We start from the raw sequence: 19,810 nt of genomic DNA on the forward strand, positions 1-19,810 counted from the left end.
ACATACATATATATATATATCACAATATATATATATTACAAATATAATATAACACAATATAACACAAATACTAGATGGACACTTTCAGGGGCAGACTTTCATTCCTTTTGCCTTTCCCCAAGATAACATATCTATGCCAATATTACAGTAGCATCTAGATGAGTTCAGTCGAGATCACTGTAGTTCACAGTCAGTGCATGTTCACTCTGGAACTCCCTTAAGGGTTGAAAGTCTAACAGCAAGTCAGGGAAAATCACAGATAGAAAAAATGCCATTTCAGCACATGCCACTAAAATGCCTGAGCCACAAGAGGAGAAAATTGGGAAAATAAAATGAACTTCTTATGACAATAAAATTCCTGCTGATTTTTTTTTTTTTTTTTCCTGTGGTGGCGAGGCCATGCCTGTCTGACTTAGTATTAACAAACAGATTAAGAACATGGGAAAGGCCATACCGGGTCAAATCAAAGGTCCATCTAGCCTGGTATCTTCTTTCACATGTAAGTTTCAGCATATAAAAGTTACATAGGAGATAGATACCATTTAATTTTATAAAATGCTTGCAAACTACTAGATACTCTGGAAAATATTCTTAAAGTCTCCTCAAACAATAAATTGCTATTCTCATATAAGCTTTCTTAAGGAACATGGAAGAAGAACCGACAGTGCACTTAGACTGCTTTGGTTTTCTAAAGTTGAAATTTTAAGAAAGCACGTAAATTAATTGCATATTTTTGTATGTTCTGAGTTGTTTTCTTTAGTGATTCTAGGATTTGCATGAATCAAGATTGCAGAAAATGGTCTATAATTTTGATGAATTACTGATGTTTTTCCTGTCCAATTTCTCTCATCAGTGTTGCTAGTAACAATCCTTGTAGTGGAAGGGATTGCCGTTGCACAGAAGACACAAGGTACAATTTTGGTTTGATGACTTTCTTTCAAAAAACATAACCGTTTTATAATTTTTAATTAAGCAATGTAAGGGAAAGACAGTATTTGTGTTCAGGTATTAATAGCTCCTGAATTACCAATATAAATTCCATTATTTTTCCATTTTCCCCCTATTTACTGCGTTTTTCCAACTGAATAAAGCCATCCAGTCACAAAGAACATGGACGTTCGCTTACTCAGTTAAAATTCTATGGGTTTAGACCTTAGAGGTGGAAAAAAACCACCATGGAAATTCATGTTTTCTGTATCTGACAACAAGCTGTTCAAATAGTCCGCCCACAGGCATTTTTGAAGCCTGCTGAGTGGGGAAGGCATCAGTTTCACAAACCTTATTTTCTCATATGTGGGATTAACCTACACATAGGAGAGAATAATTCCTTGAACTGACACCTACAGAATTTCCTTGAAGAATTTCTGCAGGAGAGACTAAGTTTTCACCCCCATAAATCAAAAAGCTGCCAAGATACCAGTGGAAGGTGATGTAGCGTACTGGAGGCAGCTAAGACCTGTATCAGCATGGACTCCCTCTCAAAGGTCTGCAAAGAAAAACTGCATAAATATAAATAACATTATAAGAGCATCCTGTGAGATTTAGGAAAAATCTAGCAGAAACCACATATCCTGTGTGTTATTCTCTCCAGTTCTGCTGATACCAAGGAGAAGGATCAAAGGTACTTAAGAAGAATGTCAGAGACATACTATTCCCAACTCCTTTCTTCTTGAATAAAGAAATCTGAACTAACAAAGCTCCTGCGAATAGTATAGCATGATGCACTAGTTCAGTAAACTGCATAATCTCAGTCGAGGATCATATTTCCCTGTACACCCTGAAGAAGACCTCATCTTAAATGAGACCCTTATCTACCAATGCAATCTACCTATTGCTAGTAATTTTTCTAACTACTATTGCTGTATTTAGTGTATTTATGTATTATAATTCATTCTGTTATAAGCATTCTGTATTCCAACAAATTGTTCTAAATAGATATTCAATCTAAGGGCCATGTAGTTCAGTATACTGTGGAATAAGGCCAAAAATAGTAAAAGCTAACAAATATTTTGGATTATATTTGCATAGGAATGGAGAAGACATACACCATAAAATAATGCTGCTGTATTGGCAGCCACTGTGACTATTTGATGTAGAAAGAAGAGCATCAAAAAATCTAAACCGACTTGGGTAAAAAAAATTACTCCCTCTCTTCCCTTCCCAAGGATTACTGGACATATTTGATATTCTAAACCTGTGATCTCTTTACTTAATTTAGTGATCTCACATCACTAAATTAAACATAAGATTTTCCTAGCTAGCTATTATATAGGCATATAAGAGCGTTTTCAACCAAAATAAATTACTTTCTTCTTTTACGTCAGTGTTTTACTTTTGCAAAATCAAATTTGCATGCTTGCAGGAGAAATTTATTTGATCACTTTTTTTTTTTTCACTTAAGGTGGGCAAAACATTGGAGTGAATCGTTTTCCTCCTACCCAGTGTGACAACTGGGTACGGACAAGTAATGGAGGACATTTTGCTTCACCAAACTACCCTAACATGTACCCACCAAATCAAGAGTGCATCTATATCTTAGAAGGTACATGCAGTATTTCGCGTTTGTTGTGTTGTAATCTTACTGTTAAATGGATAACCTCGAACTGTTAAAACTGTCATTTTACTATGATTCTGTACTGTCAAGTCTTGTATAGCCATACAAAATATAATAAATTCTGCAGTTATTTGGTTGAACAAGAAGCTAACTTTGCTCTCTGAAGTAATAATAACAAATAAATACAAAATGCAAACATTCAGGAATCAGCTATATGGAATAAGACATACCCTCACAGCCAGAAATAGCAGCATAAGATCTACTGTAATCTACGAAGGCATGGAACTATTAAGATAAAAATTATGTCTTGTTATCTTAATATCACTTCCAATATTGCTGATAATAAACTGCAAAAGATGGTTGAAGACTATATTCTGTCAGTCTCACAAGCAGAAAATCTTCATGCTGTCCTTTATTAATAGAAAAGACACATCTGACTGGTATAGCACTGTACTAAAACTATGGAGATTTCTTAGCACTGCTGAGGTCGCTATTAAAATTATGTGATGAGCACAAAAAAAATTTCATTAACTGGAATAAAACCACATTCCAATGAGAATATCTTGGATAACGGCTGCAAGACTTGGGACACACTAATTATTTTTTCCTTCAGCCCACTGAAGTCAGCTCAAGACGACAGTCAGCTTAATCATCAGATTCTTATCAATTAATTGAAATATTTCAAGTAATATGTTTCAGTGAGTTTATATTTGTACAGTATAGTACTGGTTCGTAGACACCCTCATTTTCGCTTGTGTGCATGCACATCTGAAGTTCTGCATCGTCCCTGCCAGTGAAGGTGTCGGAGAGCAGATATCATGGCCAGCTTCCGAGTTCAGACATACCAGATCCTTTGCTGGATCTCCCTTCCACAAGGCAGTTTCTGGGGCGCGGAATCATTTTCCACGCCTCTGTCCTCACCGTCCTTATACAGAAACATTATGAGTACCTGAGTGAGACAAAGGCCCTACACAATTTCTAGCTAAGACGGGGTCCTTCCTGCAGACCACTGCCTATATGTGCAAACAGCTATGAGTGTTTTTAACTCATTTATAAGGTAAGGCATGACGTCTAAACAGAGTGTTAAAGACATATAAGTAAATCGGTTTTGCATTCAGAAGAAGCAGACAGTATGAAATTCTTTAACGCTGTCATTCCAGATACCAGTTAGTATCTCCAAGTTCATGTAGCTCAATAGATGACAAGAACAAGAAAGACTAAACCTGTTCCTACAATATAAAGCCAGGGTCCCAAACTACAGCTGTGAAAGTCCAGTCACAAAGTAGCCATAACTGCATCTTCTCAGGATTTAGGGGTCTGATCCAAATCCTGATGTGAGGCTGTTCAGACGTACCAACATCTGCACTCACCTGCATATTAATAATACATACAAAGCATTTACACTTCTCTGAATATTTTAATAAAAGATGTCTCCTGCCAAAGGATCTGCAAATTTGGGAGTAGTTCTTCATATCTTTTTCTTTTACATTCTTTTCTGCATCCCTCAATGTTTTGTCCTTTTTTATGTACTTTGCTTTCACAGAACATTGGTTTTAATTTATATCTTAATATTAAAACTTTTTTTAATACCTTTGCATATATGTTAGTTACACATGCTGCGTTAAATTTATGTCATTTCTGAATGTTCAACAATAAAAATCAGCAAAGAAAAGAATTCATGAAAAAGTACCTTCTACACAATCATTTTTTAAATTTTAATTACAGTGTGTCTGAGTTTTTGTAGCAGACTGCCAGATGTATTTTGAGAAGTTTCCAGTCTCTTTTATATCTTCCTGGTTTGGAGGCCTGTCTCTTCATTATTTCATGCCTTTGTGTGTTTTTATATAGATCTTCATTTACTCTTTTGCTCAATTTTTTATGTCTAGCTGCTCCACGACAAAGAATTGAGTTGACCTTTGATGAACCTTATTACATAGAACCCTCATTTGAATGTCGGTTTGATCATCTGGAGGTTCGAGATGGACCTTTTGGTTTCTCCCCTCTCATTAATCGTTACTGTGGTCTGAAAAGTCCTGCGCTAATTAGATCAACAGGGAGATTTATGTGGATCAAGTTTACTTCTGATGAGGAGCTGGAAGGAAAGGGATTTCAAGCAAAGTACTCATTTATACCAGGTAAAGATGCCTAAAATTCTGACCGAGTTAACGACTGTCTGCTCCCATTGAACTCTGTGGGTTTATTTATGGTGGCAGTCTGGAGCTCTATTTCCTAACTGCTTATGAAGGAAAGGTGACAGTGCGCTTGTTACAGTCTCAGTCTTGCTAATCCTACAGCACACTTGACTAAAACCACTTTGGAAAATTGACTGAAGGGAATTACAGGCCTGTAGTTTGCTAGTGAAGAAGTCTGTTGATCTTGTTCATGCTGAAGGCTTCAGCAGCTGCCCTCCTTGTTACTTTAACTTGTACCAGTTTCACCAGTGGTAGTAATGGAAAGGGCATTTCTGTAGACAGATAGCTGGCATTTTCAACAGCCTATCTTCTAGGAATTAAGACACTGACAAAACCACCTGAAGTAAATCTACAGTAGCACTTCCAGAGAGATGCAAAACATTTTAAATCTCCGTTCCAAAAAGCCAGAGGAAATATCTATACAGTCCAAGCATCAGCTCTCAGTATAACTAGATTCCCTCAAACCACAGGCTCAGACAACAGAATTGTTCTTTGCTCCAAGTACAGTGTAGTTCCCAGGGTATGAAGGAGAGGATAATATGCTGACAGTGTCTTTAGACAAACAAAAAGTACATCTGCTCTGTGGGGCCACTTAAAACTGGCAGGGCATTCTTTTTACAAGAAAATTTGACCCGATGTCCTTGTGCCATGCTTGACTGCTGTACTTCATAGATACTATACATGTGGTTATCAGCATTTTATTGTCCTTCAGGACAAAAGACAGTATACAAATGTCAGCGCTACTACTACTATAAATGTATACACAGGTATAACTTTTTAATGTCGTCTTTACCCCTAAAATACATGGAAACACTATACATGATTATATATTACTGCTTATAGAACTATATACCTTGCTAGGGATTTAGACTTGGAAAATCTTCAGACTAACATGGTGCCCAGTCCACTGGGAATAACGTGCTAAAATGTTTTCATAGGGAAAGTACTTATGCATTTTGCTAAGTCCATTTCCAAAGCCCTTTCATTAACATCACTCTCAATACTAACTTAGCCTAGTTCCAGGCTGGAACTTTAAATATACATTTAAACTGTATCTTATTTTCACAATAGATTGCAGCAAATAAAGGACTGATACTTTTCTTTCCTTTTTTTCCCCCTACATTTATATAAAAGTGTGGTAAAATATTTTGGGATTGTGAAAATGGAAGGGGACATGCACATACACCCCCACTTCATTAAAAAAAATCTGTCCACAAAGCTGAAAATCTCTTGCAGAATTTGGCATATAGTGATCATAGATTTCACTATAGGTAACTAAAACAAAGGAGGGCAAAGAAGGCATTTTCTCAACTGTACTGAGTCTTAAACTCAGGACTGAGTCATTTTAGGGGAAGTGTAAGCCTTGGACATCCCAGCCATTATAGACTCATTTTTAGCCAAGCCCTGGTCCCAGTAAAGTCAAGCACTGTCAGTTAACCATTATGAAAAAATATATTCTTAACTTGCTAGTAGCATGCATATAGTATACTACTTCAGTATATACTACAGATATATACACTACCTACACGTCACATTTAGAAGAGAGAAGAGAGAAGAGCAATCAAGGTGAAATTCTGCCTTCATAATGTCTAGAACTGTGCTACCTGGCCTAATAGAAGAGCCATGGGCACCCAAGGAAAAAGTATCTTAAATATTGAACTGTCCTTCTTTATATTCTTCATTAATAGCAATTAGCAATTCCAAAGTGTTGATACATTCTACCAAACTGGTCAGAACCAGACAGACAGCAATCTGATAAAAATGATGCCCACAGAAAGATCCCCGTACTTTTGTGGAGCTCCAGTGATTTCAGTGAAAACCGGCATAGTTAAATTCAGAATATAATGTAGGAACAAAGTAGTGAATAGTAATTTTTGGTGTTATGCTGGAAATCTGAGCTGTCAGTATAGAATTATCTTATTCAGATAAGGTCAATCTTTGTGAAATAATGTTATCATCTAAAAAAAAATTGTCTCTCTACCCTCCAATTGATTCAGTAAACTTTCTAGCAATTCTTATTGTGACATAATAAAAAATGGACATAATCATCAGATTATACGAAACCTTGAAGTGATTGTCGAGCATTGATAGCCCCTGTGATTCATGACTTCTTTCTATTACAGATCCTGACTTCACTTACCTAGGAGGTATTTTAAATCCCATCCCAGGTCTAGTATTACAGTAACAATTTCTTTATACATGGATTTTTAAATTAATATCATATTGCATTTGACAGCAAAGTATATGTTCTCCCTAGACTGCCAATTTGAGCTCTCGGGAGCCGATGGAATAGTACGTTCCAGTCAAGTAGAACAAGAAGGAAAAACAAAACCAGGACAAGCAGTTGACTGCATATGGACAATTAAAGCTACTCCAAATGCTAAGGTTGGTTTCATTCATATCATTCAGCATATAATGGGTTTCCAAGTCATTAGTAACAGGTAATAGTCACTAGCTGTGATTTGCATAATGTCTCACTTTCACTGAAATGAATTATGTATCAGTGGTTTAGGAAATCCAGGTAGAGGATTGTTTCTGAAATTAAACTTATACAGCAAGTCCACAGTGTTGTCTTCCTATTACTTGAAACTTAAAATACAAAATAACTGTGAAAACTGTTTAAGCAACGATTTTCAAGGGCATTTGACTTAGACTCTGGTTTTATTGGAAGACCACAGGCAAAACTGCTGGCTAACAACTTTGATAAATTCCAGTAAATCCTGCTGCCACGGTTTAAAATTTTGCCTCCACTGGTTCTGTTGGAGAATTCGGTTCTGTTCAAAGTCAACAGAACATGTACCTGCTCCTCCACAGTCTTAATTCACAATTCAGCACCTTAAAACCCACTCCATCAGCAGTCTGAGCTAAAATGAAAGGCTTTACCTGGAAACAGCTGAGGAATTATCACTTTTTCTCTTCTGACTTAGCTGTAGGATCACACCCTCTTAAAGCACCACAATAAAATTTGCTAGAGCTTTTCTGCCCAAGCTCTAAAGGGCCATATTAGCTGCTTGAGCCAAAAATCAGCATTAATTACTTAGGTACCTGAGATTTACGATTGCGCCTAAAGAACTAGAGACTGCTTATGAAAACTGCACTATCTTATGCTGATTAAAACCAACTTGAGTTATCTTATTCATAATTCCAAAATACAATAGTGATAGCCTGTTAAAAAAACCCAACAGCTATGTGTTTCAGAATCATATACTTGTTAATTACTTGTGACTTGCACTGAAGAGTACATATTTTTTCTTCCATATAGCATACACATCTTTAATTTTGCTTCTGTATGTGTATTAAAGCCATACCAGTGCTTGCATGTACATAAAAATTAAAAGGTATTTTTAAGCCGTAGCTGCCAAGATGACAAACCTATTGTGTTACACACTCCTAATAGTTAACTAACTGGCTCACCAACTTCCAAATTAGTTCTAAAATAGCAACCTAAAAGATGGTAATAAGAGGACAAGACAAGAAAGAAACTAAAACTCCATTAATATATTTGAGCCTTTGAGGAAGTGACTCAACTCCCCAGAGCCCTATACTAGTCTAAGTAATAGTAGCAGTTCTTCCAGAAACAATAATAAAAGCATTTTCTCTCTATATTGCCACTTGAGTGCACTGGGTCTTATGCTTAAGTATTTCAATAAATTATTGAATGTTTCCAGAAGAGAGAGTTATAGTTGGGTCAGTCCTGAGATTAGATCATCATCCTAAATTATTGAGTTAAAACATTAGAGAAAAATAATTCTTAGTATTCTTACAGTGGCTTCTCAAGCTTCAATTCTGGCAGAATTATGATGATAAAATCCATTAGATCTCATGTGGTGCAGTCTCTTGAGAAAAATAAGCAAATGCATTTTTAATTTCTTCAATTCGATTTTGTAATAAAAATGAATTTTTAAAACTGACACAACTGTAGCAATAAAGGATGTTCAAAATCTGCATAACAGATACTTAATAAATTATCTCCAGATTTCAGAAAATTACTAGAATAATCAATATAATCTAAGAGTGAAGACCCTTTATATTTACTTGCCTAACACACTAATCAGAAGGAGCTTTTGCAGAGCTGAGCTCTTTTGATGGGATTATTCCTTTGTTTTCATACACAGAATAGCTCTCCTAAAAGTGTGCTAATTTATTTTTAGCTTCCATGGTAATTTCGCAGCAGACATATAAAGTCAATCATTAAATGAAAATACCATCTTTCAGCCGAAATACTAGCACTTACAGCTCACACCCGTGTTTGTGAGATAAGACATCAATGGAAGACAGTGTAGCTGAGAATTTCTGGCAGTAAATCTAATAAAGACAGCAGAAAAAAAAAAAGGAAAAATATATATACTGAAAATGACAAAACAGTGAGATGCAGCATGAGATAAGGCACAGGCTGTACCTTTTCACAGAATGTGCAAGAGGAGACAGTGCTGGAACCTGCCTCTGGAAAACACTAGAAAGGAAGAGCCAGGGTGTACCAGCATCACGTCTTTTACTGTGTGTTCAGTAGAGCCTGTTGAGTGTACGTGGGGGGTATCTTTTTTTCCCCACCCATAAAGGTAGTTGGTTTTGTTTTAGTGAATTCTTTAAAATTGAGTTTTAAAAGGCTTTGGTACTAGCTGAGGTTAAAAATGAGATACGGGAAAAGGGCAGAAAAATAGGTACTAAGCAGTAGTAAGCATGGTACTCATCTACTCTGTCTTGCCCACTTCACAGACTAAACAAGAGTTTGAGATTCTTGTCACGAGGCAGATGCAAGAAAATCCGCACAGTGTGAAAGGTCTTTAGCATCCATAGTATAAGCCAGAGAGGTAACTGTAAACTGTACTCAAAACGCATATGGTCTAGACCCAAGCTTGTTTGAGGAACATACTGAAGACCTCATGGATAGAGGAGAAGCACCTCTTCTCCCATAGAGCAAGAGACCTCAGCCTCCATATGGAGATTTGTTCTCTGTCAAAATAATGGTTATCTGAGGAATTTTTAAAGTTTAAAGATGAACTTTGCAGCATACTTTGGTGATTTAGTTACATATCTCATCAACTTTCATGAGAATTTTGAGAATTCCAATAGAACCATTCAAGAGATTAAAAAGCCCTATGATCTTTACATGTAATTCTAATTGAATTACCATCTTGCACAAGTTTCCTGCTCCAGCAAAATAAATTATTTGCATACTCTTTGAGTGCCATTTTGGCTTGTAATTTCCTTACTGCATACGTTCTACCACATACGCTGCCTGCTCTTGGATTAGAGTTCTCCTTTTGGAGGAATTAAGATTGGCTTACATTTTTGAACTCTGAGTTAGATAGCCAGCTTACTTTTCCCCTGTTTCCATTTTATTCAAAAGACTCCTGACTTCATGGTTTATGTCTTCCAAAACACAGCTCAGTAATTAGCTTTCATTCTGAAACAACAAATTTTAATTTCCTTATTTTACTTCAGAGCTTTTCTGACTAGACTCCTTCCCTTATATTTTAAGATTGTTTGCATGAATTTAAAAGAAAGAAAAGAGAACAGTCAAAATACCATTAAAATTCTTTCAGCACATTTATGTGTTTCTTGTATCTCCTCTAGAATAATAGACTGCACCATTCAGCAAAGCTGCTTAGGGCTTTCTTCAGCAAGTGTGTTTGTTTTTACTTCTTTTTTCCAAGGTGACCGTAAATAGAGAGTAAATTATTAGGTAAAGATTGTTTTGGGGAGGGAGGAGAAGTGAAACGGATACTTCAGGCAAATTTGAAGTAATGCACCACATTGACATTCAAAGAGAAAGTGTAAGTTTAAAAGTGTTATGAATTGGGAGTTGCACATCTGTGTAAGGTGAAAAAAACATCTTTTTCAAGATTTGCTAAGAAAGAAAACTGTCTTCTCTGTGTTACTTTTCCTAGAGACATGATTTTCTCTTTTCCAACAGATCTATTTGCGATTTCTCGACTATCAAATGGAACATTCAAATGAATGCAAAAGAAACTTTGTTGCTGTGTATGATGGAAGTAGTTCTATTGAAAACCTGAAGGCAAAGTTTTGCAGCACGGTAGCAAACGATGTCACGCTGCAGACTGGGACAGGTGTGGTGCGAATGTGGGCAGATGAAGGCAGTAGACTAAGCCGATTCAGAATGCTGTTCACTTCATTTGTGGATCGTAAGTAGATTTTAAAGAGCCTATTCTCCTGGTGTTAGGGTACTTCCAGGTATTGTAGGAAAAGCATCAGCTATATATTACACAATAAGAACAGACAAAAAATGTTGTTTCTGTTTCCTTCACATACTAGCAGGTAAATTAAATACTTGCTTTATTACAGTTATAGGCATGATTTCTGAAGATAGGCTTTCCGCCATTCTTAGAAGGTTTATTTTACATTTGAATTCAGTAATAATACAGCCATAGGCTGTGTCCTTCTCACAGAGAGTTCTACAAATGAGCACAGACTTACTTAAAAAATAGGACTGAAGTGTGCTCTCCCACTAGCCCCCATCTTCCAGTTCCCTGCCAGACACCAGAACAGGCTCTTCTCAAGCCCACACTGGATGTTCAGAAGACTGGAAATCACATGTGACCCTGCAGAGTCTGGATCTTCTTCCTATCCACAGCCCCACCTTCAATTTTGGATCTGGAACGACACCCGCTCCAGCTATACCTCCTTCTCAGCCATGTGTGACTCTAAAAGATCACACACACACTCCCTTAGCAAAGCCCAGTTGTGTTGCACAGTTGTGTTAAATTCAAATTTATTTAAGAAGGCTATATTAAAAGCAGAGCTGTAAAGGCAATCTGGATTTCTAGGTTTGGATTCCATAGCCCGGGTTAGAGATAGTCTTTATTCTCGTTGTAAATTAAGGTGTTTCCTGAAAGCATACTTTTTGTGAGATTTTCTTCTAAGTACTTTCCCTCTGAACTTACTGGAATTTTGTTGCCTCAGCTATTTATGAAGGATTACATTGTCCACGTTGCAGAACCTGAAAATAAGTGGCATCTTCAGCACAGAAGTAGACTAAATTTAGAACTGCAGAGCAGATCTGAGATACATGGGGGAAGCTGAATAAAATACATCTGCCACTTCAGGAAATCAGATCTATGCTTGTGCTAGAGGTTTTCAAAAAGTTCTGCTTGAAGAATAAACAGTACAGATTTGCTGTCAAAAATATAACTTTTTTGACAGAACTAACATACCTATAGCCAGTCCTGAAAGGCCTAGTCATGGTCTCCACCTTGCAAAAAAGTTCAGGTTACAGGTAACAAGTACATTTTTCGTTCTGTTCCATAAAACAGTAAAGTTTAAGGAGAAAAGTTACTTTTGGTAAAACAATCTTTCTAAAGTAACAGAGACTTACAAGAGAAATAGCTTACCACTTACTTTGCTTACATAGTAGTAAGAAACACTTCCATGTTTCAAACTAGTCTATTGTTTAACCTACAATGGTCATTTAAAAACCTTTAAATATTATGAATTTCAGTAAATAGCAGTTTTAAGCACAACTTGCTTGCAAAATTTGTAACTGCTTTTCCAGTAGCTTTTATTTCAATACTATTATTAATATTAGTGATAGTGCAAGTTATTCCAGCTTTCAATCTAGAAAATCCTATGAACTTTGCCAGGGAAATTACCCATTTATAATATAAATATTGAAGCGTTCTGCTGTTAGGGTTTTTTTTTTCCTGTTGAGATTGGGTTTTGGGGAGTTGGGGGCGTTTTTTTGAGTGCAAGAGATTGAAGCAGTAACTACTGCTAAAGCTAGATAACTTTCCAAGCTTACAATTTTAAAGCAACTCAAAATCCATTGGCAGAAGAAAATCCGCAAAGGTACGTGGTTGTTTTTATTTATCTTCTAACTTGAGATACTGTCTTTTGTGGATAAGGAAATTCAAAAGTATTTGTCTGAAAATTGTTTAATGTATTTTTAAATAATCTAGTGATAAGCAATTTTTCTAACTGAAAAAAGCGAATCTGTGCGTATCTTATTTGAGATCGTTAAGCTATTTTTCACTTCTCCCTTACTAATGATTTGTAATTATATGAAGCCAACCATGAAAACAATCAATATTTCTGAAGAGATTTACATAAATTAACTAATTGTGCATGACAGTCACCTAACACACACCTAGTGCTGCTTGCAGATTTGACTAAGTAATTCAGCTGACAGCAATGTTAAAAATCAATGTATTTGATTTCTGGCTTGATTCAATACATGAGTCATTCTAGATATAAAGAACACTGTGAACATTGCACCAGTCTTAGGCAGCTGTTATGGGAAGAGTCCAGCCATGTCCTTGAAGTCCTGGAACCAATCAATCACTGTGACTTTTAGACTTTGTACTCCCCAAATAACAAACAAAAGGAAAATGAAGTCCATTGTCCTGTCTTTATGAACTTGTGAACAAAAGCCATCCCAAAAAAAGTGTTAAAGAGACTACACCGGAATGTAAAATGGAGACTGTGCTGATGGATAGAGAAGCAGCAGCAGAATGCATCATCCAAAATTACAGAAACTTGAAAAAATTCCCCTGTTGAGGGAAATAAGGAAGAGAACGTGTCTTACATCATCATTCATCTGTGCCTCCATAAGAACTACAATTCCATACAGATGAAAATTGAAACACCAGCAGATGCGTATGGATCCATGACAACCACCATGGACACAAGTTTCATAGATCCTCCTTTATTTCACAGTCGGAAATATTTTAGTAGATATTAGAGTCTTTTTAAGCTATTCTGTTTAAATGATGATCTTATTTATCCTTTATAAAAACTTGGGCAGACTTGCTTTCCAAATTCAGAAGGAAAAACTACCTCTTTTCTCCCCACATGTGCTAATAAGGCCAAGAGCCTTTTACTCAGTGGTCTGCATCATGAATATTTCCATTTTAACTATTAGTCTTTCTCCCATTATATATATATATTTATATAATGGTTAGAAACATTGACTACATCTTCCTGTTTCTATGAATTGCTTTATGTTGTCTAGGATACCTGTTTTCATATTTAAAGTTATACGCTTGCATAAGTTTTAGCCTATCATCATTTAGTCCTTCAGGAGAAGGTGTGAATCCCTTTGGAAATTAATTGCAGCATAATTTTGGACGATGCTTACATCATGATATATCGTTATTTCATATGATGCTTACAGAATAATGCTTACGTTGTGCCTTAAACCATTAATGATGTCAATTGCCTTAGCATCCACTCTTGATACATTGTAGGTGATAGTTTGGCACATGGACAATGCAACAACTGGTTTCCTTTATATTTTTTTTCCTAAACAGTAGCAGTTGGTGAAACAGTTAAAGACATAGTTAAGTCTGAATGTAGGAAAATGTTTGATTTTATTCTTCCATTTACCAGGTAATTGCATGGTTGAACTGAAAGCCCCACTGAATCATGTCCCACTGAAAAACTGTTTGGCCCTTGAAACAAAATGGATATAAAACATTCTTGAAAAAAGGCTCTTGATTTAGAAGCCTAATTAGGAAGTCTCTCTGGTTGGAGAGGATCAAGGAGAGCAGGTTTCTCAGGACCATATGCAGTCAGTTGCTGAACATCGCCAAAGATGGAGACTTCACAAACACTCAGGGCTATCCATTCCAGTCATCGGATGCTCCAAGCCCTTATCTTCATGCTATTTCCCTAGATTCTCCCATACTTCTCTTGTACTGGTGACCCCAACACTGAGCATAGCACTCCAGATGTGATCTCACAAGCGCTGAGCAGAGGGGAAGAATCACCTCCCTTGACCTGATGGCAACGCTCTTCCTAACGCAGCTCAGGATGCATTTCTCCAGCCTGTCTCAAATGGCAGCACAACTTTCTCATCTATCAGCCACTCTCCCGGTTTTGTATCATCTACAGACTTGCTGAGGTTGCAGTCTGTCCCAACTTCCAGGTCATTAATGAAGAGGTTAAACAGTGTTGGCTTTACTATTAACCCCTGGGGTACATCACAAGTGACAGCCTCCCGCTGGACTTCGTGCCTCTGATCACAACACTTTAAGCCTGGCAGTTCAGTCCATTTTCAGTTAATTTCACTGTCTTGATATGTAGCCTGTCCTTCATCAGTTTCTCTATAGGAATATTATGAGATACAGTTTTGAAAGCCTTGCTAAAGTCAGGATGTACAACATCCACCACTCTCTCTTCATCCAAGCTAGTGATTTCCTCATAGAAGGCAATCAGGTTGGTCAAGCGTGATTTCCTCATCATAAATTCATGCTGACTACTCCCAATTACCTTCTTATCTCTAATATGTTTGGAAATGGCTTCCAGGATTATTTGTTCTATCACCTTCCATGGCATCGAGGGAAGCTCCTGTCTGTCTTATTTAGTAGTAGGCCCATATTTTCCTTGGCCTTCCTTTTGTTGCTGATACACTTGAAGAAGCCCTTTTTGTTGCTTTTCATGTCCCTCACCATATCCAGACTTTGTTTTTCCCAGCCCCATCCCTGCACACTCACTGTATTTGTATTCCTACCAGGGCATCTGACCCTGCTTGCACCTAACAAGACATTTCATTCATAACTGATATAAGGGTATGATCTATACCTTCCTAAGCATTGATGATATTTTAAAGAAGTATTCTTTAGACTAAATCTACTTTCCAAAAAATTCATCTTCCTTGCTCAGCTGAGTAGAGAATTTCATGGGATAGTTACTATACTTTTTTAAACACTGAAATTACATAGATAAATTATTCCAAAATACACTCTACATACATTCTGTATTATGTTAAAGTACTATAGCACTCACGCTACAATTAAAGCACAAGCTTCCTATATGGAACTTCTTGCCAGGTTGACAGGAGTTAAGCAATAACAGGAAGCTAATACAAAAGCTTAAAACCAATGAGCATAGGTTACCAAAATTCAGTGGAGTAAGAAACGGGAAAACAATGCATATTAGATTTAGGGAATGCAAATTCAGAATTAAAGGTTTGAATTTTCATTTCTCTTAAGAAAATCTCTTAAGACTCCTCTTTTTGTCACTGAGACTCTGAAGCCTAACAGCAGGAATGAGAAACACGCTGTATTCAGGACTAGTCACCCTCCTCTGCTGTACCCTTTGGGTTTTGCATTATGTTTCAGAGAATCCAGACTGCTCAAGAATAAATTCTTTCTATGTAACCAAATAGAAGAGTGTCTATCTGACATCTTTGCTATTTAATATATAACCGACTCCACTAATAATAGACATTTCTATCATAAAAATACATTACTGAGACAGAGAAAAGGAATATCAATTTCTTGTCCGGTGCCCTGAATTCATAAAGAATTCTTCATGCATATTATACAACAACCTGAAAAGAACTATTACTATTTTTTAATATATTTTTCTAATGTGAAGGAGCTATAACAAACATTCATGGAAACATAAATTCTTTAGGGCAACTTTCTAGTTAATTTATTTATTCAAATTTCTAACTATATATATAGACAGATAGATAAAAAGCTAAACTGTACTCTGTCTTAATCTCTGCATTAGCTCTAATAGGAGGATCCAAGAGCTTTGATTCACAAGCAGGAATGACTTAGATGCCTCCAGTTACTGAAATCTCTTGCAATTACTGAAACAGTCTTCCACAAGCTCAAATCTGATTTGCCTTAAGATATTAATGGGCTCTAAAATGCAGATGTTCAGGAACTGCCTCACAACCAGCTATACCATCTACATAGCAGATGCACAGCAGACTGAATAAATATATAATTGATGGTGAGCATGCGATTTTTAAGTATTAAGTTTTTAAGGACAAGTATTAAAGCCTTCTTCCATTATCTGTGTTGTGTGATTGTATCCGCTACCAATTCTGAGCAAGAATTATTATTTTTTTGTAGCATGGATAATACACCTGAAAGCAACGACATTGAGAGAGATTAAATCATCCAATAATTAGTGATGTGCAGGAAAAGTGTGGTTTTTTTAAATAGAGATAAAGAATGAGTATGCATGTTAAAAAAAAGTAACAGGAATTTACTAGTTTTATTGCAATGCATCAATTACTGAAAATTCCTAATGTTTCCTTTCTCTTCTCTCCTGCAGCTCCCTGCTCAGGCAACACTTACTTCTGCCATAGCAACATGTGCATCAATAATTCTTTAGTCTGCAATGGCATTCAAAACTGTGCATACCCTTGGGATGAAAATCACTGCAGAGGTGAATATAGTGCAATGTATAGCCTTTATGAGCTAGGCTGGTCAGTTTGCCTTTCAAGGAAGTCATGAAATGTCTGTTTCCTGGAAATATGCTGAAGACAGCTATTCCACTGTCTCAGGAATCTCAGGAAGGTGTTCCAATTTTTTTATTTAAACTCAGGAGACATGAAAGAGTCCTGAATATTGATCTTCCTCCTTTATAATTAAATTTCTTCCTCTTCAGCATATACTCTCTATTTTAAAAGATGTTAGCTTAAGAGGAAATAGAATTTAGTATTTGCCAGGTTGCATCCTATCCATTTCTAAACTTTAAACAAAGCAAGGATCATAGGGACAGGTAATACCATTTATTAGAGAAAAAATATAGGGCTGGAAAAAGACAGAGAAGCCTTCAAGCATGAAAAGAGTTTCTCAGTGCTGAAATAGAAGCAACAACCTTCAAAGACATACAATTTTAAAACATTTGTTGTTAACCACAGACTATCTCAGAGTAAATGAAACTGCTGCACATGGTGTGAGAAAGGGTGGGGAGAAGGAGGAATTGTTAGGAAGCAAGAAGTCATCACTTACGGAAAACAGATACATGTAAATCACTGCTTCTAGACCATGGGGCAGGGGAGTATTTAAACCATCACAAGTACAGTAAAGACTTATTTCAATATCAAGTTTTGTAGGAAAAATTCTAATGATTTGAGGAAATTGTTATTCTGCTGAAGCACAAATATATTCATTTGTGCTTCAACAATAACTGAATTTTCAGAGTTGGACCAAAACCAGCTTAAGGTCAACAATTTTTCTTGCTAAAAGAAAACAATACGACAACAAACTTGAGCTTGGGGGTTTTTGACAAACAGAATGGCACAAATCGGTCTGAAGACAACTCCAGAAAGATTTAAATAGGTACTCCAATTCCAAGAGAAACAGACCCTGCACAAAGGGTCAAAACCTTCTCTAATGAAAATCTTGAAATAAAAAGACTTTGAGCAGTACTTGGGTACATAACACACATCCAGATTTAGGCTACTACATTTTCTTCTACATAGTCTTAAATGCTTTTCTCCCCCACTAGCAGATGTCGCAGAGTCCCAGTGTAAAATTCCTTTAGCCCCCTAGTACAAGTACATTTACAGAACAGAAATCCAACTGAAAAATTTTAATCTTCAAATAAGAATTTCAAGTATGGTAAAGCATCTTGTTCTGATGCTGCCATCTTGTGTGTTTTCATATGAAGTACTAGCCAAAAGTGCCATATGATTTAGGCTGGTTGGTTCTCTCCCATCCCCCTTCCCCTTTTGTTTTCCCCCCCAACTGACTTGGTAACTGGACTGTTAAAACTGGAATATATTTATGCTAACGCTCCCTCTGTTGAAATAGGTATAACAGACGTGCATAATAGACACGCTGAATTTCCAAGAGATATGAATACAAATAGTACAGTTAATATTACATCATAACTATGATACTCCACTTTTAAAGAACTAGATAATCTTAAATCTAGGTTTCCTTCTACTGGTATCAATGGGAATGTTACCAGCAGGAGCAGAGCATGGTAAGAGAAGCACTGTCTGTAGCTGTATAAACTCCTATTTAACTCTTGGATTTTGGAATGTGAACTGGTCAGTATAGGTTCAGGATTGAAGCCACATCCCAGCTGAGTCAACATCCCCCAACCACAGAGTTTACCAGCCACTGAATTATCATACGGTAGCCACTAATGCAGACTGGGAATCAGACTTGCTGAATAAATGCACAGACCCAGTATGGTAAATCCCATTGACATACAGGTCTAGTCTCCAGTGCCATCAAGTCCTTTCATTAATACAGCACTTACACAGCAATCACAATACAGCTTGCTTTGTTTTAATAGATGATCAAAAGCGTGGAAAATAATGAAAGCCTTATCGTAATCCTCATTTTTCTCCACAGAAAAGAAAAAAGCTGGACTGTTTGAACAAATCACCAAAACTCATGGAACAATCATTGGCATCACATCAGGGATAGTTTTAGTTCTTCTCATCATTTCAATTCTAGTACAAGTAAAGCAACCTCGCAAAAAGGTTATGGCTTGCAAGACTGCTTTCAATAAAACTGGTTTCCAGGAAGTATTTGATCCTCCACATTATGAACTATTTTCACTAAGGGACAAAGAAATTTCTGCAGATCTGGCAGATTTATCAGAAGAACTTGAAAACTACCAGAAAATGAGACGCCCTTCAACAGCTTCCAGATGCATTCATGACCACCACTGTGGCTCCCAGGCCTCCAATATAAAACAAAGCAGGACAAACCTCAGCTCCATGGAGCTTCCCTTTCGCAATGATTTTGCGCAGCCTCAGCCAATGAAAACATTTAATAGCACATTCAAGAAAAGTAGTTACACTTTCAAACAAGGGCATGACTGCCCTGAGCAAGTCATAGAAGACAGGGTGATGGAGGAGATTCCATGTGAAATCTACGTTAGAGGAAGAGAAGATACAGCACAAGGTTCATTATCTATTGACTTTTAATTTCCTAGTGAAAGCGCTATCAGTGTATATACAAGATGCTCGTGTATAATGACAGTGTATATATTAAAAGTGTACTATATGCAGCGTGTGAGATGCACACACTTTTAGCTTATTATACTTCATTTTAAAAAAAAAGAAAGTCTTCGTAACTAATTCTTGCTGAAAAATGATGGATTTCCTCCGATCTTCCCAAGCTACCTATCTAGTGGAGGAGTAAGACACAGTCTTTGCATGGAAATTAGAAGTTTAGGATACTGGAAAAAAACAAACCCACAACTGCAAATCATTGAACACTGAAAACAATGACTACTCTTCTCTTCCTCATATCATTTTCTCTTTAGACGTCTGCTTTTCAAGACAATTTTAATACCTCAGTTACATAAATAAAAGTAGTTAAGTGCACCACGTGTATGT

General features: G+C 36.6%; 1 protein-coding gene across 1 annotated transcript; it reads left to right on the forward strand.

Moving 5' to 3' along the window:
* The first annotated feature begins 438 nt into the window (after positions 1 to 438).
* Positions 439 to 19,396, forward strand: NETO2 (neuropilin and tolloid like 2). The gene is made up of 9 exons (XM_074158191.1): positions 439 to 499; positions 854 to 910; positions 2,402 to 2,542; positions 4,441 to 4,689; positions 6,870 to 6,893; positions 7,004 to 7,131; positions 10,664 to 10,892; positions 16,777 to 16,890; positions 18,816 to 19,396. The coding sequence occupies exons 1-9, from the start codon at positions 439 to 441 to the stop codon at positions 19,394 to 19,396; spliced, it is 1,584 nt and encodes a 527-aa protein (XP_074014292.1).
* The last annotated feature ends 414 nt before the right edge of the window (positions 19,397 to 19,810 follow it).

The sequence above is a fragment of the Numenius arquata genome, chromosome 13 (assembly GCF_964106895.1).
Source record: "Numenius arquata chromosome 13, bNumArq3.hap1.1, whole genome shotgun sequence".
NCBI lineage: Eukaryota > Metazoa > Chordata > Aves > Charadriiformes > Scolopacidae > Numenius > Numenius arquata.

Excerpts from the sequence above, each read along its gene's own strand:
- NETO2 (XM_074158191.1), top strand. The coding sequence starts at position 439 with ATGGGAAAGGCCATACCGGGTCAAATCAAAGGTCCATCTAGCCTGGTA. Across the intron at positions 911-2,401 it reads CGTTGCACAGAAGACACAAG|GTGGGCAAAACATTGGAGTG; the intron begins GTACAATTTTGG and ends TTTTCACTTAAG. Across the intron at positions 7,132-10,663 it reads AAGCTACTCCAAATGCTAAG|ATCTATTTGCGATTTCTCGA; the intron begins GTTGGTTTCATT and ends CTTTTCCAACAG.